Here is a 26,152-nt window from a genome sequence, read left to right on the forward strand (position 1 = left end):
GGGAGGTTCGGCCAGCCCTTTTGAAGGTGGTGAAATGAAGATTAAAACCTAGAAGCTAGGCAAGGAGTAATGTATGGCACTAAATTGACAGCATAACAATACTCTATTCAATCTTGAAAATACAAGGTGTAGGCTCCTCTTTTTATAGGCTAAAGAGGACCAGATTTGATGACCTAAATGCTACACAAATGTAAGCCAAATGAAATGTAAAGAAGTGGCACATGGAGCACATGACACATGGGTGCACATGGCCCTCCAACTTACACATGGCCGAACTTGATTAGTGAAGGCTTCTAGAAACCTTTAGCTAATCAAGGTTAACTCCTCATTAATTCTAATGTGCAGAAAAATAAACATTTTTTCACATGGCTATGCTATTTACACCCCAATTAAAACTAGGCTACACTTGATGGGCCTTCACGGAACATGTATTAATATGTCATTCTCCCATTCATAGCTTGATCCAAGTCTTCTTGTCCTAGACGCTCCTAGCTTGGTCTTAGACGCTCCTAGCTTGGTCTTAGACGCTCCTAGCTTGATCTTAGACGCTCCTAGCTTGGTCTTAGACGCTATTGACTTGGGGTCTAGCCTTTCATGGGAGGTTGTGCTTGGCCCTCCTCCATCAAAAGTGGTTTTCACTGCCTTATCATCCAACTTCGATCTTGCTGCCTTGGGGACATGAGCATAAGTAATTGACCCAAATACCTTCAAGTGTTGCACATTGGGTTTGAATTCACTCCATGCCTCAATTGGAGTTGTGTTAGGAACACTCCGAGTGGGTGATATGTTTATCAAATATACTGCACATGTTACGGCCTCAGCCCAAAAATAATTTGGCATACCTTTTGCTTTAAGCATGCTCCTCGCCATGTCCATGATTGTTCTATTCTTTCTCTCGGCAACTCTCTGTTGCGTTGAGGTGTGTAGGGACAAGTTATGTTATGTTGCAACCCAAGTTCTTCAGAGTGCCTATTGAATTCATTAGACTTGTACTCACCTCCTCCATCACTACACACCATCTTAATTTGTCTGACACTCTCTCTTTCAACAAATGCTTTAAATATTTTAAAGTAGTGGAATACCTCATCCTTGCTTTTCAATACATAAATCCAGGTTTTCCTTGAAAAATCATCAATAAAGGTTAATACTTATTACCTCAATTGATGATATGTTCATTGGGCCACAAACATCTGTATGAACAAGCTCCAAAGGAAATTTTGCACGCCAAGACTCCTTAACAAATGATATCCTGTGATTCTTTCCAAAAATGCAAGCCTCACACAATTGATCAGGATGATGAATATGGGGTAAACCATTTACTAAATTTCGTTTGGAGAGATTTTCCAAACTCTGGAAATTTAAGTGCCCAAAGCGTAAATGCCATAACCACGATTCATTATTCACTATTGCATTCAAGCACTTGAAATCACCCATATGAATATCTACTGGAAACATGCGATTTTTTGATAAAAAATATTTAAAAATCAAACTACATTTTTTTATCAAAAATTGATAATTTATTTTCAACTATGTGCATCACATAACCCTTCTCGGTCAGCTGACCCATACTCAACAAATTACTTTTCATATCAGGTACATAGAAAACATCATAGATGTACCTGTGATCACCATTCTTCAATGTGATAAGAATTCGCCCTTTTCCAGTCACTAGAACGAACCTGCCATCATCGAATTTCACTTTTGTGCGAAATGAGTCATCCAAATCTGCGAACAACATCTTCTTACCACACATGTGATTTGTGCAACCTGTATCCAAATACCAAGTTTGATTGTTTGGGGTTTCATTTGATGTGACTGTCATTAGTACTGTATGATCTTCTTCATCTTGTACGTGATTACTGTCTTCTTGAGCACAATTGGCAACATGATCCGCGACCACGTTCCCCGCGCCAAGCACCTCCATGATTCTGGCCACCACGACCTTTGCTGGAATAAATACCATGTTTATGATAGGAGCTACCAATTGAGTTGTGCTTGTAAAGCCTGTTCAATTGGTTTTTCAATATTATTGTCATTCATTTGTTGCTCATGCACTCGTAGGGAACCAGACAATAACCTTACTGTCATTTTTGAAATGTCATTGGCCTCTCCAATTGCGGCAACAACATGTTCAAATCTGGGAGTTAAAGATCTCAAAATCTTCTCCACCTTTGCTTGCTCCGAATGTGTTTCACCATTTGTCAAGGCAAGAACTTTATTTATATAAACATTAATAGTTTCCATCTGCAGCAATTCATATTGACGTCTTAGGGTTTGAAGACGCACCCTCTTGATCTTGTCATCACCTTTATAATTGATTGACAAAATTGTCCAAGCCTCACTGGCAGTTGTTGCTCCTTCAATTTGCTCAAACTCTCGTCATTCATCCCTTGATGGATGAGATACAAAGTCTTATTGTCCTTATTCCTCTTGATCACGATGTGCTACTCATTGCGCCTCAATAAAAATTATAATTACTGGAAACTATATATAAAATAATAGGAATACTAAAAGGCCTGTAAACTGACCATTAATGCAATATAACAATAAAATAGTTTAAGGATAATAAAATCAAAATTAATAATAATAATATCTGAATTAATAACCAACATCCTCCCTTAATTCTGATTTGGAACCACCTTCACAATTTGAAACAACCTTCACAATTGGAACCAACAGTCATGTGACCTAAACATATCAATCTATTGTTCAAATATTAATAATAACAGTGGAACAAAATGAACTAGTCAATTTTATAATTACGGCTCTTAAAAAATTGAAAAAAAAATCACATGAAAAATCATATAATTTCAAAACACATGTTCCTACACTACGAGTAAATTATAATAATTTTATAAAAATCATATACAGTAAAAAAAAACTCAAACATGATGTTGAAATCAATGATTACCATAAATAATAGGTTAATAATATGTGTTTTTCTCCATAATAAGATTATTATTATTTTAAGAGAAAAAAATAAGTAAGATTTTACTTTCTTAACTCTTTCTTCTGTATTCAATTTTTTGATCGATAAAACTGCTTACTCTTAAAATGAGATATTGATTCACATTAATGGATGTATTAACCTCTTAAAACTACTTGTAAGGACTTATTTTTGTACTTTAATATAAGTGTGAATTAATTTAAAAACGGATAATTAAATTTAATAATGTTTAAACTTTATATATTTTAAGATATTTGTGATGTATGTGGTTATCAAACTGGGTTTGCTATATAAAGTAACATAAAATAGAGTGGGTTTTGGAAATATAGGAGGTGCAAATAGAAGATTCAAATGCTCTTCTTTCTTTCCAAAATTTGAACATAATTAAATTTACCAGATTTTGTAATCAGAATGCAAAAACTAAATGTACAGTTTTTATAATTGGACGATTTTGTCTTTGCACAATATTGTGGGTGCAGGAAGAAAAATGTACAGGTGCAGAAAGAAATTGCCTCACTTTTATTTATACCTCTGCAACTTTTTTCTTTCTCCTCCTCGCGAACTTTAGGCTTTGTTTGATTAGAGGATGTGGGGAAGTGAAAAGTTGAGGGTGAGTGAAAGTGAAAGTGTGAAAAAAGTTGAAGTTGTTTGGATTGGGTATGTTAGTGTGGATGTGTGAGAAAAGTTTATTAAAATTTGTAAGTGATGTGATAGTTGTAAGAATATTATAAATTATTTTGAATAGTAAAATTTGTAAGATTATAAATTTACCCTTTATATAAAAAAATAAATAATGACTAATCCTTTTTCATATTTTACTTAATTAAAATAATTTTAAGTTTCATTTATAAATAAAAAAAATGTAAAATTGAAAGAAATCATGAATTATAATTTTAAATTTAAGTATAATTTTATTATTTAACATTTTATTAATTTAAATTTATTTTTTTTACTTAAGTTAATTTATTTACATAATTTTAATATTATATATGATTTTTTAAATTATGTTATGTTATATATATATATATATATATATATAATTAATTTTAATAATGATTTTTATTATGAATAACAAAATGAATATATTTAAAAAAAATATATATTTAGAACATAACATGAATATTAAGTAATTATCAAAATATATAATATAAAGTCATTACATCTTATCCGGAAAGAGATATAAAGACATGTTAATTTGTTTGTAATTTTGAAATTATGTAATTTTTTCATCTTTTTTTTTAAATTAGTACAATATTTGATTTAATTTTTAAATAATAACATTAATAATTTATGTAAATTATGAAAAATTAATTATATCTATCTCATAACATTATGATATGTCTATGTAAAATTTAAAAAATAAAGAATATAACATTAAAAATTTGTATTTCCATTCTGTAAAAATAATAATTTCACATAAAAAAAGTTTTTTTATAAAGTATTAAATATTCAAACAATATTAACTATCTACACATATTATTAAAAATTGCACATATTATTACAAATTTGAATTTATTATGTAATTTTTTTCTCTTTTTTTTAATTACTACAATATATTTTAATTTTTTAATAATAACATTAGCAATTTACGTAAATTATGAGAAATAAATAATACGTATTTGATAACATTATGGTATGTGTATCTAAAATGTAAAAAAATATAAAATATAACATTCAAATTTTTTATTTTTGTAAAAATAATAAATCTATTTTTTATAAAGAATTAAATGTTCAAAAAATATTAAGTATGTACACATATTATTTTAATTTATTATGTAATATTCTTCTGTTTTTTTAATTACTAAAATATTTGTTTTACAAAATAACATTAAAAATTTCTATTTCTATTCTGTAAAAATAATAATTTCAAAAAAATAATCTATTTGTAAATTTCTTAATTTTAAATCAAATTTATTTTTATTAACAACTTAAAAGTAAAAAAAATAAAAATAACTATGTATACATTCATAAATTTATGTACATATATTATTCAAAATTCAAATACTTATTGAGTGACCTGGTGCGGTGCGATGCTTCCAATACAAAAAGATGTTACTCTGTGTAATGTGAATAAGGGCAACATGGTAATTGAACTAATTTTACATGGCTTCCCATCCTTTCCACCTCCTTTCTCTTCATATTACAAATGACCCAAAAAAACACTCTTCTTTTCACTTTCTCACCCTCACTCTCACCCTCTCATAGAACCAAACGGAGTGGCCACCCAATAAGCTATCCGCGCTACAGGGCCACCTCCTCATCCAAACAGGGCCTTAAAGAAAAACCAAAACTTTCTAGTTGTTTCTTCCTTGACTCCAACAATTTTCTCCCTTCATCCATCATTTTTAAAAAATACTATTTTACTTATTTTTTAAATGATTTTCAGATTATTCTTTTCGAAATATTTACTTTTTGAAACATATTTTATGACTTTCATATTTATCATTCGGAAGTAAAAAAAAATGTTTTACCAAATAGATATTCTTGAATGCTTTTTTATCTTCTAAATTTCTTATTAAAAACACTTTTTGCTTATAGAATATTCTCTATTTCAGAACTGTTAAAAATAATTTGGTTATTTCAAATAATAGAGAACTGCAAGAAGAAAAAATTAGGAGTGCAGAAAGAAACACTCAAACTCTCTTCCTAGTCCATTTGTGATTTTCTTTACACCTGCTGGTTAGAAAAAGTGAACATCATCACATATTGACACTTTACTTTGACAATTTCTCCCTACACCATATCAATTTCAACATGCACTCAATCTATTATTTAAAATGACAAAAATATTCTTCTTAAATGATGAAAATAACTTTACACAAAAGGAGGGTGTAAATAAAAATTAGAACCTTTTATCCAAAAATATTATGAATTTTGATTTTCATAACACATTTTTGAATTCTGGAAATTTTTATTTGGAATGCATTTTTAGTTTTGTGTTCCAGATTTTTTTGTCCATAATGTATTTTTTTTTAATTTTATTTACTATTTTGGATTTTTAAATCTAAAATAAGGGTAATTTTTGAAATTTTGAAAAAAAATGATAGATGGAGGTCAAAATCGATATGGTGGAGGAGGAAGAAATTGTCCTATTTCTTTTATTTTTTTATGCAAGGATGACACGCATTTTGGAATTAGTGGAAGAAATTAGAGTTTTTTTAACTTGACATTTGATGTTGATGGCTAGATTTGACTAGTTATGAAAACAAAGTAGTTAGTACTTTTGTTTCATTATCTTCTTTAAATTATAAATATCATATAGTATAAGTATGACATCCAAAAATTAATTATCTAATATACTATAATCTCATTAGAGAATTTTTACAAAGCTTATATAGTAATTCAAAATTGTAAATTTAAACGAATACATCATATCATATCATAATATATATATATATATATATTTATTTTTTTTATTCTTTTTCAAATGTTAGTCGTTTACATGTACTGTGTCTATTCGTGTAGATAATATAATTACTACAATGACCAATGCAAAAATAACTTATTGATATAATTTTTTTAAATTTTTTTTTATGTTAGACATCATTATGCAACTTAACATCTCAACTAGGTTAAGTAATAATAATCATTTATCATCACATGAAAAAAATATTATTAAAAAAAGAAAGAAAATACAAAAAAATATATAGAAAACTAGACCAAAACCCATATATTAACAAAAACGATACATAGGTAGACTACACCTATTAATAACAAATTATAAGAACATACTAGATAAAAGTCTATTATACTAATAAAATGATTATCTATGAATAAATCTTAAACTAGCCAACTTATCAGCACATACATTCCCTTCACGAAAAATATGAATAACCCAAAACTTGATTTTTCCACAGTAATTAAGACAAATATTTCATCGATTACGAAAGAACCATGGAACATTAGTCCTAACAGTAAACGCAATACAAACCAAGGCATAATCACATTCAAGCCATACACTAGTAAGTCTCATCTTTTGAACTTCCTCCATAGCATGTATAAATTCATAAAACTCAGGAAGCATAACTGTCTAAAATTTAAGAAACGCAGAGAAAACACCAATAAACTCTTCCATACTCCCACGATAAATACCTCCACAAGTAACAAGACCAGGATATCTCATAACAATCTCATTAGTGTTAATTTTAACCCAGTCTGGCGAAGGGAACTCCCATCTAACAGGAAGATGATGGAAAATTTATCAGAAAGAGTATTAATACAAAAAAAACTTAATCATCTTGAAATCCAACATATCATTCTTTATTGAAGCTTTAGACGAATTTCCCATTAGACAAGTTAAATTTTTATTTACCGAAATAACCCTAGAAACATCAATCTTAACTTGAAAATCTAACATAACTCCTCATACGTCATATAATCCAAATAGAAAAAGTTATCACAACAAGATTAATCAATTTATCCAAAGGACTGTCATCACTTTTAAGAAAAGAAAGAAAATCATCCTTATTAGAAAAATGAGAAGTAAGAAAAATCTGTCAAACCCAACTCCAAATATGCAAAGCATCAAAACATTAAAAAAAAATGTTGAATAAATTCCTTGTGCTTTTCACAAAGCGTACACATAGAACATATATGCAAACCTTTATTCTGAATATGCTGATTTGTAGGAAACCGCCCATGAAAAAATTTCCAGAGTACTAGAGTTTTGGAAGGCAAAATATATGAAGACCAAATGAATTTACCTCAATCACAAGGAACTCCTGGTTCCAAGAAAAAAGTCCTAGCCGATTTAAGAGTGAAACGACCAGACTCGTATAGAATCCAATTAGGAATATCTTGTTCCTCCTTAACCATGATATGATTAAAAATATGAGATATCTATTGTAAAGACAAAAGAATATTCCAATCACAACCAGTCCAAAACTAAGAGATTGTATCCAGAATGCTAGCACCATCAAATAACCCAACAATATTTGCTAAAGAAGTAGTAGAACACCATTTATCATTTCATAAATTAATAAAAGTACATGTACCAACAATCCAAGAAGTATAATCAAGTATAAACAAAGATGGTTGATTTTCAGTGCATTTTTCACTTGAGAAAGAAAAATCACTTGAGTGAAAACTAGGTCAACAACATAATCAAAATAATTTTCAAATATCTATTTTAAAATATTATAATAATACAACTTATAAACATTTCAGAATTATTAATCCATATAAAGATTTGTTTAAACATCATTTATTACTTATTTCAATTCAATCTTAACCATTCAAATAGTTTTCAGACAAACATCGACCTTTCATAGAACTCAAAATATTGTGATCACATCACATTCACATCCATATGCCACATATCCTAAGGTTCTATAAAAAAAACATAATAACTTCATTTACTTGTAATTTCTTATTTTGGGGGGAGTTTTAGCTCAAGTGAGAATACTCAAAATTTAGAGACCTAAAGTAATATATCTAAACATAACCAAATTTCAGTACGAGGTTAACCAAGTTGAGATTTTTATCAACATACCCCACTAAGATTGATGACAAAATCACAAGGAAATGAAGATAATAGATAATCTTTAAGGTAGAAAAACTTAATCGATTTAAAAATATGATCGGGTAGAAATGACTTCTGACTCTTAGCTAATGCAGGATGTGATCAATTTATAAAAAGACAAGGTAGGGGAGAAGAAAATTAGAGAGAAGAAAAATAAAAGTGAAATAAGAGATAGGGGAAAAGAGAAAAGAGAAAAAAAAGAGGAAAAGATAGTTACATTAAAGAATTTAAAGTAAATAAAACTAGTTATGTTGTAAATTTCAATTAAATAATAAATAGTTTATTTAATTACATATGATGTTGTGTGTAAAAATGTCAAGTTGATGCAATTGTTAACTAATCTAAGTTTAAAACATTACATTAATACATAAATACCCTAATGATCTATTTGAGTTTTAATTAAATTTGAAACTTTAAAATGTGTTCTGTGTTATGAAGAGACTTATGAATATATGGTTGGTAAAATATGTTTAAATTTTGTACATGCAAAAAGTGCAAACTAAAATAAATTAATTTTGTTTTGAATTTTATAAATATAAACTTAAATTTGTAAACTCAAGCAAAATATAGATGGACTCAATTTAAGGTTGAACTAAGTATAAAAGTAGTATTCCATATTGTATTTACTTTATAAAAACAAATTCTAAATTTTAAATCTTAATTTATTATGCATTCCATTTAACAATTCTAGAAATATAGATTAAGAAAAAACTAAAATGTGTGGATTAAATGTTATAATGATTTGTATATTTGGAGATTTTATATTATATTAAAAAGAAAGAAATTTTAATTTGAAGGAAATAATTTATTTAGTTATAAGTTATTTTGAGAAAAAAAAAATTAGAATTCAATAATATTCGGATAAGACTTGTATAACTATCCTTTAGATGGTAAGTTAAAATTCATAATTAGAATAAAAGTGGAAGATTATATTTAAACTGATTATTATAAGTTATCTCGTAAACGTAAGTTTGAAGTTTTTTGGTACTTTTGTAGAGAATCAATACAAAACCCTGAACGAGGTATCCATTGTTATGTGAGTGATGGAATCTTCATAACTCTGTAATGGATCATTGAAAATGACCACTCAATGTATTCAAGATGAATGCTCTTGAAGACTGCAAAACATTATATACACACAAAACAAACTTTCACCATTGGCTTCGATTAAAACATTTTTGTTTCTTTCTTACAATTCATAAATTCTTCAAGGAACAAGAATCCAAGAAAGAAAACACATTCAAAATCAATTTAGTTCATAAATCTTAATAAACTTAATTGATTAAATACAATCAGTTAATTCTCTATACCTCAAACTTTTTATGTTTATTTAAGAAATGATACAAAAGTTAGTTCAGATAACTTTGATTCATAAACAAAATATATCAATGCAAAAGTAAAAGTTAATTTATTTAACTCATGTCTCATATATAGACACAAAATACATACAAATACGTTAAAAAGAAAAAAAACTTAAAATTTTAAAAAATATAATATAATTAAGTTAAATTGTTCTAAACTCTACTTTCTTTCAAATTGTGTCGTCTGATCACAGAAAGGATAATAAATAATCTAAGATTTTTAAAGAAAAAAGAATGAAAAAGAAAAAAAGATTTTTTTTTATAAAAGAGTATGAATAAATAAAATTTTAATTTATATATTAAACATAACTTTTGAACGTTTATTAGTTTGAAAGCATCTCTGCTAAACATATTGAAATCTTAACAATATAATTTTTCTTTCACCTTAAATACTTATTACATAATTTGCATATACTTAAAACCTTAAAGTGAATAAGTTTTCATCCTTTCTTTCAATAGGCTTTCTTTCTTATCCTTTGTTTACTAAGTAAAGTTGATAAGAGATTCAATAAATGCTGACAATTTGACTTCTTATTGTTGCGACCTACATGAATTTTATACCATAATAAAAAACATATAACATGCAAATATGCATGTTTAATTCAACTGCAAATTCATTGAAATGCTACAAGCAATTAATATGCAGATAGAAGTTTAAGACCAATAACATTTAAAGGGTGAAAAAGGCTATAAATGTTACCAGAAGACTCCAATTCTTAAGCTAAAAACCTTGAAAAGCTCAAAGGATTTTACACTAATCTATGTCTGAAAACGACCTTTCAATATGCAAATCACGGACCATAACTAATATGAAAGCTACTTCTGAAATTATGTATTGAATCTGCTTTAAACAAGGGAAAAAAATTATCAAAAAAATAAAAATAAAAAAAATTATGAATTAAACTTTCTTCCAACATTAAAAACCTATCAACTGTAAGTAAGATTATATATAATTTATAATTTAATAATGATTTAATAGTGAATAATTTGATATATTTAAAAATTCCCATTAAAATAGATAATAAATATTTCTAATATTATATTAAAAAAATAAATTTTAAATATAATTTAACCTTTTTATAAAACTAGTTGATAAAATAAAATTTACATACAATTATATATTATAAAAAATATTTGCCTTTAGTTGATGTAAAATATTGTAAGAATTTAAAATATAATTGTAAAAAATAAAATAAAAAATGAATATTGTTTTGGTGCAGAAACTTTGAACAACTGGGCTCTGAAAAATATTAGGCTCAGAAAAATTAATACCTAGGAGAACTCTAAACAATAAATTGATTTGAAGAAAGTCAAAGTGACCAATTGAGAAAGAGTTCACAGGTGTAGGGGCTATGAACTTCCTTTTCAGGGCACACCAAAAATCGTCAGATGACAGGGTATCTGCACCAAGCACAGCAACAACTTCATTAATTATTTTTTCTGGTTGAGATCATTAAATAATTTTGCCTTCTTCCAAGGCACATCATTCTTTATTCTTCACCAAAATAATGTACAAAACCTCATAATAGAGAAAAAAAAATTAGATTTGATAAAGGTGAATTGGAATGATCTCTCTACATCAGCTACGTCACTTTCACTTTAGCTTTAAAGCTGAAAGGAATATGCTACCTCAGTGTTATATGGCAGATAAAAGCTATTAAAATTAACATACCATAAAATGTATGTAACATAGTACAACTTTAAACTATCATTTGTTATGCATCTCCTTTCAAACTTCTTATTAAAAAAGAAGAAAGAAGAAGCTCACCACATATACTATAATTAATTGCTCAATCATGCATTTGGAGTTAAGTGAAAAGAGATTATAAACTATTGGTCTTCTTAGTATACCATAATAATCCTAGCAATCATTCATAAATAGTTATCATAATAAGCTTGATGATTTGCAATTGTTATTTTTGAAAGTTATGTAAACTATAATTTTGTATTGTTTGATAAGTATTGATCACTCTACAAAATGACAGAAGTTGCAAGTCCTCCTTGTTACACACTAATAATTTAATAAACAAACAAATGCTTATCCTTTTTAATCATATGACTTGTGGTCCATTAACACAGAATTTTCCACTCAGAAAGCATGTGAACATATAATATTATATCATCATATTACATTCATTCATGCATATATTATATATATAAGTATTTTGCTTATAAAAATCTTTTGCATATGTCACAGGCTCCTCCAATCCTAGTCCTTCTTTCTGCTTCTGTATACTTTCCTAGTGGTGCATAACCCCCAATCACAGTTGTAGAATCTGTCATCACCCTTTACTGAACGGAAACCACTTCTCTCTCTTCTTTCCCACCCTCCTCTTCATGCTTAAATATATATAACAACACTCCACAATAGACCAAAATAACCAGCTTTTGCTACTGACATACTACTATATAATATAGAGTTTTTTAGGTGCTGAGCAAGCTTTGCTGTGTACTATTTAAATCACAAGAGTGAAAGGAAGAAGTAGCAGAGAGGGTGGTAGAGATGGAGGTTCTTCTTGCAATTAAACTGGCTTTTCCAGTTGCTGTTGTGGGGGTTCTAAGCTGGATACTCTATGCGTATGGTAGTTTGTGGCTTGAGTCTCAAAGGGTGAGAAAGAGGATACAAATGCAAGGAATAAAAGGGCCTCCACCTTCTTTTCTACGTGGGAATCTGTCTGATATGCAGAGAATTCAAGCTCAGGCGGCTAGCCTAGCCAAAGCTTCCATTTCCAACTCCAACCATTCTGAGCAGTTTCTGGCTCATGACTGCACTGCAACCCTCTTCCCCTATTTTGAACACTGGAGGAAACAATATGGTACTCTTCTCTTCTGCTTCTCCTACTTTTGGTCTCATTAGTCTTAACCATTTTTCCTAAGAAATATGTAAACAAATCTGCTGCTGCTGAGGATGTTGGTTGGTTGCAAATCTTCTTCTAATTTCTGCATGGTGTTAGATTTAGACCCCTTTCAAAAAATGTATTCATTAAAAGAGAAAATAAAAGAAAAACGTAATTGTGTTTTTTTTCCTTATACTAGCTTATGGATTTGCACTTTCATGGAGTTTTTTTCATCTAACTTCTTTAAAAACTGTTACACTTTCTCTCAATTCATTTTATCTTCTTACTCTTTCTTGTAACAAGTATTCAAAAACAAATGTATTCACTGTTTTAATATTCTAAAAGGGTTTGTATAGAACTATTGCCTGCCAGTAGTTTCAACATTTTGCAATCATGAATTTAGAGACAGGTCAGTAACTTTTTGCCGAAAGTCTAGCTAAGTGCTTTGGCCCCTAGCTGTGCACTTCTGCTGGAGCACTAATTTTATGACGATTTGGTGGTACCACGTTTCTGTAGTTTTTGCCATGTTATCTTCATTAGTGGTGAACCAAGGTCCTAGAGGGCCAAAAGCCCTGTGTTTATACATTTGATGGTTCTGAGTTGGATGAGTTTTTGACATGACATCAGTCTTTTTGAACATTCTTCTTTCGTCTTTATTGTGTTGATACTTAGCAAATTGGGATTGAGGTGGGATTGGATAGAAAAAAGCAGATATTTTTGTAAACAAGCATGATCTTGACACTTTAAAAAGTTAACAATACATGATGGCACGAAAAGAAGGAACATATCCTTTGCAATCTTCTTTTAAGTTTTATGATTACAATTGTTCTGAATTAATCTACATATCATTTTAGTATAATCTTTCATTTGGAATGTTTAACTGATTTCAGTTATTTGACCGTTTGTTAGATTTGTTAGATGAAGAAATAAAGCAGAAAAAGAATATATTCTTCCTTATTTGACCACTTGCACTATTGTCTTGCAGAAAACAAAAGGTTTCTTCACTTGTTGTTAGTTGAGAGATCCATAACTAAAATTGAATTGAAATTTAAGAAAATTCCATGAAAACTTTGAAAAGGTTATGGAATTGCTATAGGGAATCTCTCTCCTTTCTGTTTAACTATTGACTTAAAAAACAATAGTACCAATAGTTTAAATTTCTCTGTATACATAGCTACTCTCTTTGAAATTATTCCTAAGGTAAATGCAATTAATGCAAAAGAAAAAGGATAATAAAGGACTTAACAACTAAACATATATAAAAAGTTTGATCAGGGTGGGCTCTACAAGATACATGGGTATCTTATCTTCTACCGAAAACTAAGACTGTTCTGCAAAATTCTTATTATCTAAATCATGCATGATATAGCCAACAAGTTGTCCACTCCAGGCAAAAGTCAAGCACTGTCACCCTCTATGGATTCATGCCATATCATTATTTTTTTTTTGATGAAAAGGGATTCATATAATGTCTTAACTGTACTACTAAATGTTAAATTTCATATAGCATCTAGTGCAAACCACTGTGACAAATACATTTGGAGTTATCAACTTTACAACTGTTGTGTTTCACTTTGGGTACTCATGGGCCTATGCTGTAGGCTATATAGCATAGCAACTCTAAGATTAATGTATCCTATGGATTATTTTATCTCATATTTTCCTCTTCTCTTCCTTTTTTTTTATTTAACAAAAAGTTATACTAACATATATGCTTAGTTTTGGCATCACATCCTTTATCATATTTCTTTTCAATATATTATCTATAATAGGTTAGATTTTTATAAAAGGTATAACTCAGATAGTTATATAGTTTCCAACAAATTTAAATAATGATACACTAAAAAATGTGATATTAACTAAATGGGGACCATAACATAAAGTCTCTATCCTTATTATAGTATATATGATCAAAGTTTGTATAAAATGGTTTGCATTATGCATCTAATCTAACAGTTATGATTAAGAGACATGAATATTGGTCTTGCAGGTCTACTTTACACTTACTCCACAGGGTTGAAGCATCACCTGTATGTGAACCAACCGGATATAGTAAAAGAAATCAATAAGTGCATGACTTTGGATTTAGGTAAGCCTACTTACTTAACAAGCAAACTTGCACCTTTGCTTGGCAATGGCATTCTGAGATCCAACGGTGTCAGTTGGGCACAGCAGAGGAAACTTGTTGCAGCTGAATTCTTCATGGACAAAGTTAAGGTATATATAAATTTGTAACTATCTGTCAATACCTTGCACAACCCATTTTCAGTTTATATTTTTAAAAGATATAATAAATGTCCAACTTGGTCCTTATAAAAATATGATATATCAATTCCTGCAAAATGAATTAACTTTTTTCTCTTGGAAATTAAGTGTCTGCTGCATTTTTTAAACCAAGTCAGAGGAGATTCTAGCAACTGACAGTTTTATTTGTCTCGGATCTGTATATGTATATTTATTTGTATTATACATTTTAAGAACACGTTAAATACTTCCAACTATATAAATTGTTTTAGAACAATGCCACAATAATTGAATAGATTTGCTTTTATTATATATCAATTTTTATTTAAATATTAATGTTATCTTTTAATTTAAGATTTTATTTTGTATTGGTTTTATATTCATTCTGTGTCTTATATTTTTTAAAATTTGATATATATATATATATATTCATGTTGTCCATATTTTCTCAAGTACATTTCTCTAGTTAGCACTAGTCTAAAATAAAGATAAACTTTTCAACCCCTTTAAGACGAATTATCTTGTTTTCTTTTATCATGCAGTCTTTCTTTAGGTAATTTGGCCTATATATAGTAGTAGCTACCCTGCTTTGAAACATGTTTAGAAGGATACATTAATACATTATTATTTTTTATCATTTGGTGATACATTATTTGCACTATGCACAATCACATCTGCATTGTGCAGTAACTTCCATTCATATGTAGTGCCTGCCCCACATAGAAGATGAAATTAATTCTTAATTCAATGTTTTGAGGGAAATGAAAGTGATGTCCCTCCCTACCTGTTTGCTTTATAGGAAAGTTCTCCACCTGAAACGCCCTAGAGATTATGTTAGCTTTAATAGTGAAATGATGAATGAACAAGAGAGAGCATGTAACACTTCTTATATTTATAGTTTAGTAAATGATTCTTGGTAAAGACAGTGAAATTCATGACTATGCATTGCAGGTTTTGGTGGACTTAATGGTAGAGTCAACGCAGCCATTACTACTGAAGTGGGAGCAAACTATTGAGAGCCAAGGAGGTGGCAGAGCTGAAGTCAAAGTGGATGTAGATTTGAGAGGTTTATCAGCTGATGTTATTTCAAGGGTTTGTTTTGGCCATTCTTATTCCAAGGGAAAGGAGGTCTTCTCCAAGATAAGAAGCATACAGAAGGCCATGTCCAAGGATGGTGGCTTCCTTTTTGGCCTCAGCAGTTTTCGGTATGTCAATCTTGTATTATTCTAAAATGGATAAAAGCTGTTTTAAGTCACTCAATGTTTTGGTGGAAACTAGTTCTAGTTCTTACTTTTAAAAACAGTGACTTTGGTTCTTGTACTTCTAAAATGTGGCAGATATTGTTCTTTTGTCATGTCAAAAGGAAGTATACAAGGTTACACATTTCTAACATAGGAAATCTACCAAAACCACTATTTTTATAATGTTAGAACGAAAATCAATTTTAACCAAAAACTTGAGAACTAAAATGCATTTACCCTTTAAAATTCTACTATCTTATAGTACAAGTACAACTCTTCTTACACGTATATCTGCAGAATTGTAAGTGTGATTCAAAAAGCATAGTATAATGTTGGATACAAATATTAAATTGCTAATTATTTTTATCTAAAATCTATACATAACCTTGAGTGTGTCTTAAAAGCCTTATACATGCACATCACAAAGTAACTATGAATCGTGAGTATAATTGTGGCCTAAAAGCTTATTGATTATTAATTCATGGCAGTGACAAACTGAATTTCTCATCAAAGAAGCAAAACGATACAGCTAGATTGGAGAAAGAGGTAGAGACACTGATATGGGATTTAGTGGAGAAACGCAAGAGGGAATTCTCAGAGGGATCCTCATCAGAGAAGGACCTGATGCAGTTACTGTTGGAAGCAGCCATGAATGATCAGAGTCTGGGGAAGGACTTTTCCAAGCGGTTCATTGTGGATAACTGCAAAAACATTTACTTTGCTGGTCATGAAACCACTGCTGTAGCTGCTTCCTGGTGTTTGATGCTTCTTGGTTTGCACCCAGAATGGCAGACTCGTATAAGGGCTGAGGTGGCTGAACTTTGCCCCAATGGTATACCAGATACAGATTCTGTCGCTCTGATGAAAACGGTATGCTGTGTTTGGTTTTCAGAAATCATATAATCAGTCTTGCATGCCATTATCTTTTGAAACTACTCTCCTTATTTGTACATACTTGTAATTTCTTTGAGTTGAGTGAACATGGGGTATATTTTATCTAAAAATCAAAGATTAACTTTAAGAAGTATTGAAACTATAAGGGGTTGATTTTGTCTCATTAGATGTCTGTTCTTTTACATAAACCAGGGTCAAAATCTTAATCACATATTTAAGAGGCATGATTGTCTATCAACTACACCATCTCATATATGCACTTATATTACTCTGCTACGAGATTGAGCTTTTTCATATACATGTCATGCTAAAATTTTATACTTATCTCTATATCATCAAGGATTGAATAGTTTTCACTAAATTGGTTATTAGTTTTCTTGTGTTGGTGATATTTTATACAGATAGTTTTAACTTCTATCAGACAAAGACCATTGACAAAAGTTAAGTCAAGTTGTTACCTGATTTTTTGCTATGCACCTATTTATTGTCTAACAAGAAATCGATAAAAACAACACAACATTTGAACATAACCTTTATGATATGTTAAAGTTTTGAACTTCCATTGCCCATTTGGTGAAATAAAAATAACCATTTTCTTCTTCCCTGTATGCATACTCTATCCTTAAAGGAAGGAGTGACCTTACCTCAAATCCCATTTGAGTTCACAATATTTTGACAATTTATGAACCATTTTCTTTGTGGTTGATGGCTGTTAACAGCTGACTATGGTGATTCAAGAAGTGCTACGTTTATACCCTCCAGCAGCCTTTGTGTCAAGGGAGGCATACGAAGATCTGCAATTTGGAAGCCTCACTGTTCCTAAGGGTGTTTGTATGTGGTCTCTGATCCCTACCATGCACAGAGATCCTGATATTTGGGGACCAGATTCTAATGAGTTTAAACCAGAAAGGTTCAGTGAGGGAGTGTCCAAGGCCTGCAAGTATCCACATACTTATTGTCCATTTGGGTTGGGTACTCGGTTGTGCTTGGGAAAGAACTTTGCAATGGTTCAATTGAAGGTTGTTCTAGCCCTTATCATCTCCAAGTTCAACTTCACTCTGTCTCCTAATTATAAGCATTCTCCAGCATATATAATGATTGTGGAACCTGGATTTGGTGTTGATATTGTCATTGAGAAGATTTGACTTGCTCCTAGCTGATGATGACACCAATAAATCAACTCTGCTGAACGTGTGGTTCTTTTTCACATAAGTGTGCTTTCTGTAGACACAAAACTACTCTTTTAGATGTTAATGCATTTGCTTCGTTATGGATTGTGATCATGCATACACTTCTGGAGATCCAATTATTCTGGTTGGGGAAAATATTTTCATAAAAAGTATTACAACCTTCTAAAAAATACAATTTTTTTCATAAAAAGTATTACACAAGCTTCTACAAAATATAATTTTTTCATAAAAAAACATTACAAGTTTCTACAAAATACAAAAATGTCAAGCAAAAAATATCCATATTTTTACAAACTATAATTGTTCTCTACATACTTAAAATTGTATCATCTTCATTGTACACGCAATAAAATATTAGAAAAATAAAGTGGTAAAATTAACCGGCTCAATTCCCTATCTAACACCATTTACATCTTTATTTCCCTATCTAGCACCCTTTTGTTTTTATTTCCCTATCTAGCACCCTTTTTTTTTATTTCCCTATCTAGCACTCTTTTATTTTTTATTTCCCTATCTAGCACCATTTTAAAAATAAATAAATAAATAATAATTTATTTTTTTTATAATTTTAATTTTGAATGCATTAAAAAATAAATATTTTTAATGTTTAAAATAATTAGAAATATAATTAATGAATAAATAAATGAGTTTTTATAAAATAAAAATAAAAAGTAATAAATTACAAATGTTTAGTTTAAAATTATTTTTTTTAAAATGAAGAAAATAAAAAATTAAACTATACAACAACATAAAAGTTGAATCTATAAACATAAATTAGCATTTATTTTTATTATTATTGATGATATAATCATGTTAATTTCAAGTAAAAAATACAGGACATAATTATAAAAAAACCAAAGTCAATTAGTATTAATTAATAGTGAACACATAAATAATATTGAAGTGTCTACCCTAAATGCAAAATTTTAAAAAAAAGCTAATGCAAATGCTACACTTAATACTTAAAAATGAGACCAAAAAAATGCAAAACTAAATAAGTATAGAAAATAAAAACAGCAACAATAAAATAAAAACAAAAAATAGATATAAATAAAGAATGACAGAAAAAAAAATAACAACTAAAAACATAAAAGATATAAAATAAAGGCAAAACAAAATAAGATAAAGATAAAAGATATAAAAAAATTCAAACAAGATAAAGATAAGAGATATAAGGCGATATTAAATAAGTATATGTTGATCATAAAAAGGAAAATAAATAAAAGATGATCATTCATTTGATATTTTCTTCAGTGGTACATTAAATAGTTTGTGCAAAATGAAACATAAATAATGACGAGAATTGCACAATCCAGTAATTTTTTTTATAATTTTAATTTTGAATGCATTAAAAAAATATATTTTTAGTATTTAAAATAGTTAGAAATATAATTAATGAATAAAAACATACATAGAAATAAATAAAGAATAGCAGAAAAAATAATAATATTGTCAAACACCAGGACACACAAAAAGAACGTGTCCCAACATTACTAGGACCGTCTACTTTTCGTCATTAATTATGTTTCATTTCGCACAAACTATTTAATGTACCATTGAAGAACATATTAAATTAATGATCATCTCTAATTTATTTTCCTTTTTATGATCAACATATACTTATTTAGTATCGCCTTATATCTCTTATATTTATCTTGTTTTGATTTATTTAATTTTTTTTATATCTTTTATCTTTATCTTATTTTGTTTTTCCTTTATTTTATACATTTTATGTTTTTAGTTATTATTATTTTTTCTGTCAATCTTTATTTATTTATGGTTTTTGTTTTTATTTTATTGTTGTTGTTTTTATTTTCTAGACTTATTTATTTTTGCATTTTTTTCTTCTCATTTTTAAGCATTAAGTGTAACGTTTATATTAGTTTTGTTTAGAATTTTGCATTTAGGTAAACACTTCAATATTATTTATGTGTCCACTATTAATTAATACTAATTGACTTTGGTTTTTTTTATAAATATGTTATGTATTTTTTACTTGAAATTAACATGATTACATAATCAATAATAATAAAAATAAATACTAATTTATGTTTATAGATTCAACTTTTATGTTGTTGTAGAGTTTAATTTTTTATTTTCTTCATTTAAAAAAAAAAAAATTTAAACTAAATTTTTTTAATTTATTACTTTTTTATTTTTATTTTGTAAAAACTCATTTATTTATTCATTAATTATATTTCTAATTATTTTAAACATTAAAAATATTTATTTTTTAATGCATTCAAAATTAAAATTATATAAAAAAAAATTATTATTTATTTATTTATTTTTAAAATGGTGCTAGATAGGGAAATAAAAAATAAAAAAGTGCTAGATAGGAAAATAAAAACAAAAGGGTGTTAGATAGGGAAATAAAAACAAAAGGGTGCTAGATAGGGAAATAAAGATGTAAATGGTGCTAGATAGGGAATTGAGCCAAAATTAACCCTGACTTTTATCTCATGATTTTTTCATTTTAAGAAATTTATCTTTCATTGAAAACACTATTATCCGGGGACTATTGTCATTATATCACTCAACATGCATTTGTTACTAATTTCAAGTGTGATGTTTTATTTTATTTTGTGCTATTATGTCTCATAATTTTTAAGATTCTTTTGCAAGCTTTTCTTCTTAAAAAACTCAAACTTTTATAATATTTTTATTTATACCTTAATTCAAATATAGTCTTTGTACCATAAAAAAATGTTTTATTTTGTGATTTAAACTCTTATTTAAAACCCAGATTTTTTTTATGTACATCAACCTAAATTAATAAATATTTTTATAAAACTCAAATTTTAAATTAACTTTGGGTCCTGTACTGAATATCTTTTGACTAAGCAAATTATAACAATAACATTCATGCATAAGACAAAAGAAGTCTCAAATAAAACATTTAAAACACAGTTTGAACTTCATACCTGAAAAGTTATTTGATCAGAGTTAGTCAGGATAAATTATACTCATAATCAATCAATTCTTAGCAACTTTTAAATTTATAAATTATGTTTACTAACACCAAGATATGTATAGAGATCTTAACCTAGAATGTTTTTTTTTTTGTCGATTTCTCTGGGTGTTATAACTCTTCTTTATATATTGATTATCTTAAGATCTTGATTTTTTACTTTCTAAATTCATATTAATTTGGAACTTCAATTATACACTATAGTCCTATATTCTCTTAATTATTAAAAAAAATATTTATTTTGTTTAAATTTATATCTTAAATGACTCTCTAACTCTTACATCGATATCAAAATTTCTTTATAATTAACATAAGAATTCTGATCTTCAATTCATAAAAAAATGCTAATGCTTTACATTTATCTAAGAACAAGACAATATAGAAAGTTCTTATAACATATTCCATAAATAAGTAAAAGTATGATAACTTCACTTTCATGTCAAAACTACACACAGAGTCACTGAAGTATTTATTTATTTTTATTATTTTTTATTTTTTTTCTTATATATTGGATAAAGTTATTTTTCCAATTTCCCTCTACCTTTACATGTATTTCCACCTTTCTACACTATCCAAACACTTCATAAAACAATAATTGGTATTTCACCATTCCCATAAACAGTTAAACCAATAAATGCAGGTCATGCATCTTAATCTTATATATTTCCTATATACTCAATATATATAATATTCTCATATTTAACATTAAAATGTTATGAACGTTTTTAGCAGCTTAATTTATCTTCAAATTTTAACATATTAACTTGATCATATTACAATTTAAAACAATTTTACTTAAACATAAAAAGCAAGAAGTTATCTATATAAAAATTGAGTTGAATTTTTTTTTATAAAAAAAACAAAGTAAAAGTTATATAATGTTTTGTCATAAAACTCAGCACGCAAGTGTGAAATGCCTAATACAAGAAATTGATTTAAAACAAAATAAAAGAATTAATTAAATAGAGAATAAATTAAAGATTGGTGTGGTGGGAATTGAAGTAGCAGATTCAGTTTCATTATCCATTCCAAACTTCTTGCACTGCGCAAAACAGAGAACAAAAATGGCGGCAATGGGAGTTGCAGCACAAACGCAGTTACAGTTAGAGAAGCGCGTGTCAGAGGGTTTCAGTTCGAAATCCATGGAATTGAAATGGGTGAGTCCAAGAATCAGCAAAAGCTCACATCTTGAGAAGACGAAGAAGCCGTTGAGACCGCTTTTCCCAATTTACATTTCCACCGACCCACTCCACGTCGATCCTCACCGTCTCCGAGACCTCTTCGCCGATTGCAACTACTCTACCCAAAGATTTCCCACCCGACCCGGACCTGAACCCGTGGACATCCACAAGCTCCGCATTGCCCTGTCTCACAGCGCCGTGGTTGTCTCCGTCTTCTGCAACCTACGCCATGTAAACGCCGTCGTTCCATATCACGACAATTCATCGTCTTTAGTCGCGGATTTCTTCACGCCGGTTTCTCCTTCACGCGATCAGTTGGTCGGGTTTGGCCGCGCCGTTTCCGATTATGGCCTCACCGCTTCAATTTACGATGTGGTGGTAATAAAAAAAAGTGAATAAACGCTTGTTCTTAGTTAGTGAAGTTGGTTGACGTGCGTTTATGAACGTGGTTCAGTCTGTTGCAGGTTAGTCCTTCCCTGCAGAGAATGGGAATTGGTCAGATGATAGTTAAAAAAATTGCGAGGTATGCAGCTAGGCACTTGTGAATGAGACCTGATAGTTGACCATAAAGTTTTTGTCATGTTTTAGTTGTTGGTAGTATAGAATTTTGCTAGTTAGTTAAGTTTATTCACAATTAAATATAAACAAACTTAATGTTGTTATCTTCATTCAATTTTCTTAATTTTATGTAAAAGAGTATCACAGTACTCATCTTTGAAATAACTTAAAAGGAAATATTTGGAATAATTTCGTTTAACGCGGTTGAATTAGTTGAAACTTATCTATATCTTCGTTCCAAAAAGTCATAAGATGTCTTGATTTAATTTTTGTAGGTTCCACAGTGCTGCATCATTTTTAAATCATTTGAAAACCTTTTTACAACATTTACTTTAATACTGAGATAGAAACATATTTTTATTTATTCTGTGATTCAGAATTTTGTTTAGCACAAGTTATTATTAGATCAAATTCTGCTTGTGATTGAAAAAAGATCAAAAGAGGGGTGAAAGCATAAGTTGTTATCCTTGTCCTTGGTCATAGACGTGTAGCACAATGGTACTTTCTATTTTTCTTTTTCAATGTAGATAGATACATAAATCATCAAATGTCTGAAAATGGCTTCCTCCTTTTGCAGACTGCTTACAAATAGAGACATATACGACATAGCAGCCCTTTGCTCAGAGAATGAAAGGTTATTCATTGTTCTTTAGAGTTTGTAATGTTATTCATCTGTGGATAGCACATGAACTTTCAACTTGTTTTAGGTTATTTTTTAAGGCGTGTGGATTTGGGGATGACATTTTGCACTCTACTACCATGATGTACAGAAGAACTGTTCCATAACCCAGGAAGGTGAATAGGCAGGCCGAAAGCTATTGTTAATTCCACCTCTTCTTGAGGGAGCCAATGGCACTTCAAAAAGTATAGTATAAAAAGCCAAACTACATTGTATATAAAACAGTCAGCAAATAAAAGATTGCTGTCTGATCAGCTAGAGAAGAAGCTTGACATTACCATTCCTTATGTCATTCATTGTACACGCAAATTCAACTCATAGATAGGTCAAATTTGTAATTGCAAGAATCTCCCTCCCCTATCTTCTCAGTGTAAACGTGGGAAAAGTTCTGGGTTTTGGAAATAACACATTTATGTACAGAGCACATCCTAATTTATAGTAAACTGTAAAAAATTTATCCTAATTTAAATCTGTGTCTTCACTTCAATCCATTAAAACTTTTCTTTAATAACAAAATTATCTTTGTAAAAGACTAAAATGGTGTGAGAAATAAAGATAAACTTGAGAGACTAAATTAATAAAATAAATCCGTAGAGAGCTATTGTCGAGGTGTTTGTACTCTATGGCCAATTTTTCTGTCGTGCTAAGTTTTACCTTTTCCCTTTGCATAAACCTATCTCTGATTGTAGCAGATTCCTGTATGCCTGTATTATACTTAACAATGAGGAGAAATGTTAGCAACTAGGCATGAGGGTATCCCCCAAACAGAGTTTTGGTATAAAAAAAATTCTGATATCGAAGTAAAGCATCCTTTGAAATACCGCAAAACACGTTCACTTCTTTTTCCTGCGAAGCCCTTATCTAAGGAGGCTTACTGGAGACAACATCCCTTCTTTTCATTCCTGGACTTTCTATGGGGATAACATGGGTGGAGGTATGCTTGATATCTGCACATGGACTCCAGCATTCAACCTCACTTTGGAAGCGTCAATGGTTTGCTGTTGGGTGGATTGATCTTGACAGCAAATATTGCACCAAGGTTGTTGATTCAGGGAGTGCAAATCCTGTATGGAGAACCAAGTTTGCCATTCCTGTTGAGGACTCAGCACCAAATCTCCTAGATTTGGCACTGAACGTGGATGTTTACAGTACAGACCCCATATTCTTCACGGAAAAGCTTCATGGCTCAGCAACAGTTTTTCTCAGAGAGTTTCTTGTTAAGCAGGAAAAGAACTCAGAGGTATCCAATCCCAAGCAGCAGGGAGTTGTAAGATACCAATTACGAAAGAAGAAATCTAGCAAACCAAGAGGCTTCATCGATATTTTAATTTGTATTTCTAACGAAAAGAAAGAGCCAAATCCTCAGTCAGGTATATGATAATTTCATATTTCACAACCTAACATAGTAGCTGCTCTTCTACATTAACCATCTTATTTTGTTTAACATCTTCAGCGATCTCTTATTTCAATTTACTTACAAAAAGTTGCCTAGTTTGAGAGGAAGATGAGAGTGGTTTTTCAGTTTATCCCTAGCCTAAAATTCTTGGCATGATCTGGTGCTGTAAATTTGTTCCGTAGGAAACAAGGATGAAATTCTGCTCTTAGATAATGGAGGTAGTACCCAATTCAACATAGAGGGAGGAGTAAGGCAAGCATACCGTCGGAAGCCTCAGGCTTCAATCCATCAGCCAGAAGATCATGTACAAACAAACGTCCCAGACTACCATTCAGTACCATTCACCACTACAAACTATTATAATCCATATTTGGGTGAAGCAAGCTGCCATGAGATGGGTGAACCGAGCTACCATGAGATGGGTGAACCAAGCTACCATGAGACAGGAAAAACAAGTTACCAAGAGGTGGGGGAAGCAAGCTACCACGAGGCAGCTGGACCAAGCTATCTACTGCCAAGAACAATAACTCCTCCTCCACCGGCCCCACCATCAAATGTTGGCTATATTCCCACCTTTCTCCCAATAAAGAATGGCTTGTCTCCAAGCTACACAGACATGTCAACAACCAGGGCAGCCCCTGGTCAGAGGGTATCTGCAGGAGGTGCACTGGGGTTAGGTGCTGGAGCACTAGCTGCTGGTGCTGTAATATTCGGTGATGACTTCATGTCAGGATTTGATGTTCCTCCTGACCTAGGAGATTCTAGTTTCAACCTAGAAATGGATCCTCCTTTCTCAACATACATTGATTAGCTTTAAGTAAATTATATTTGGCTGCACACAGCCTCCCAGTAAACCCTTTATTGTCATTGCATACGTGTTCCGCTTTCACATTCTTAAGTGTACTTCTGTTAGAGAAATGCCGTGTTTCATTGACAGGGCAGAAAGATCAAGTTATTTGTCACTTTGTAACTAGCAATATTTTCTTTTAGTGACAACTTGTTCTCTCTAATAACTTCATGCTAATGTTTTTGACACAAGAAAATGGTATCTTTGTATCAAAATCATGGATCACGAACTTGGAAAGATCCTATTTTATTGTATATAAAAATAACTATTAAATTAAAAGAAATG

General features: G+C 29.8%; 3 protein-coding genes across 5 annotated transcripts; all 3 read left to right on the forward strand.

The window, feature by feature from the left end:
- The first annotated feature begins 11,964 nt into the window (after positions 1 to 11,964).
- LOC137821334 (cytochrome P450 714A1) lies at positions 11,965 to 18,315 on the forward strand. The gene is made up of 5 exons (XM_068625881.2): positions 11,965 to 12,645; positions 14,657 to 14,883; positions 15,862 to 16,115; positions 16,640 to 17,021; positions 17,765 to 18,315. Exons 1-5 carry the CDS (start codon positions 12,333 to 12,335, stop codon positions 18,188 to 18,190), a joined length of 1,602 nt encoding a protein of 533 aa, XP_068481982.1. The 5' UTR covers positions 11,965 to 12,332; the 3' UTR covers positions 18,191 to 18,315.
- A 3,877-nt stretch (positions 18,316 to 22,192) lies between these two features.
- LOC137823044 (Acyl-CoA N-acyltransferases (NAT) superfamily protein) lies at positions 22,193 to 24,093 on the forward strand. 3 transcript variants are annotated; one of them, XM_068628147.2, is made up of 4 exons: positions 22,193 to 22,765; positions 22,852 to 22,910; positions 23,523 to 23,579; positions 23,653 to 24,093. In XM_068628147.2, exons 1-4 carry the CDS (start codon positions 22,271 to 22,273, stop codon positions 23,729 to 23,731), a joined length of 690 nt encoding a protein of 229 aa, XP_068484248.1. In that variant the 5' UTR covers positions 22,193 to 22,270; the 3' UTR covers positions 23,732 to 24,093. The 3 variants fall into 3 exon arrangements, 2 of the variants coding, with proteins under 2 accessions (XP_068484248.1, XP_090150943.1); XM_090294817.1 differs by having other exon boundaries at positions 22,205 to 22,765; positions 22,842 to 22,910; XR_016515373.1 differs by lacking the exons at positions 22,852 to 22,910; positions 23,653 to 24,093 and having other exon boundaries at positions 22,196 to 22,851; positions 23,523 to 23,649.
- Positions 24,094 to 24,407: 314 nt separating this feature from the next.
- LOC137823043 (uncharacterized) lies at positions 24,408 to 26,076 on the forward strand. The gene is made up of 2 exons (XM_068628146.2): positions 24,408 to 24,994; positions 25,203 to 26,076. Exons 1-2 carry the CDS (start codon positions 24,538 to 24,540, stop codon positions 25,829 to 25,831), a joined length of 1,086 nt encoding a protein of 361 aa, XP_068484247.1. The 5' UTR covers positions 24,408 to 24,537; the 3' UTR covers positions 25,832 to 26,076.
- The last annotated feature ends 76 nt before the right edge of the window (positions 26,077 to 26,152 follow it).

This window comes from Phaseolus vulgaris, chromosome 9, assembly GCF_051622355.1.
Source record: "Phaseolus vulgaris cultivar YP4 chromosome 9, ASM5162235v1, whole genome shotgun sequence".
Lineage (NCBI taxonomy): Eukaryota > Viridiplantae > Streptophyta > Magnoliopsida > Fabales > Fabaceae > Phaseolus > Phaseolus vulgaris.

Coding starts and splice junctions, on each gene's coding strand:
- LOC137823043 (XM_068628146.2), top strand. CDS start 24,538: ATGGGGATAACATGGGTGGAGGTATGCTTGATATCTGCACATGGACTC. Junction 24,995..25,202: donor AGAGCCAAATCCTCAGTCAG/GTATATGATAAT, acceptor TTTGTTCCGTAG/GAAACAAGGATGAAATTCTG.
- LOC137821334 (XM_068625881.2), top strand. CDS start 12,333: ATGGAGGTTCTTCTTGCAATTAAACTGGCTTTTCCAGTTGCTGTTGTG. Junction 14,884..15,861: donor TCTTCATGGACAAAGTTAAG/GTATATATAAAT, acceptor TATGCATTGCAG/GTTTTGGTGGACTTAATGGT. Junction 17,022..17,764: donor CTGTCGCTCTGATGAAAACG/GTATGCTGTGTT, acceptor GGCTGTTAACAG/CTGACTATGGTGATTCAAGA.
- LOC137823044 (XM_068628147.2), top strand. CDS start 22,271: ATGGCGGCAATGGGAGTTGCAGCACAAACGCAGTTACAGTTAGAGAAG. Junction 22,766..22,851: donor CTTCAATTTACGATGTGGTG/GTAATAAAAAAA, acceptor AGTCTGTTGCAG/GTTAGTCCTTCCCTGCAGAG. Junction 23,580..23,652: donor CTTTGCTCAGAGAATGAAAG/GTTATTCATTGT, acceptor AACTTGTTTTAG/GTTATTTTTTAAGGCGTGTG.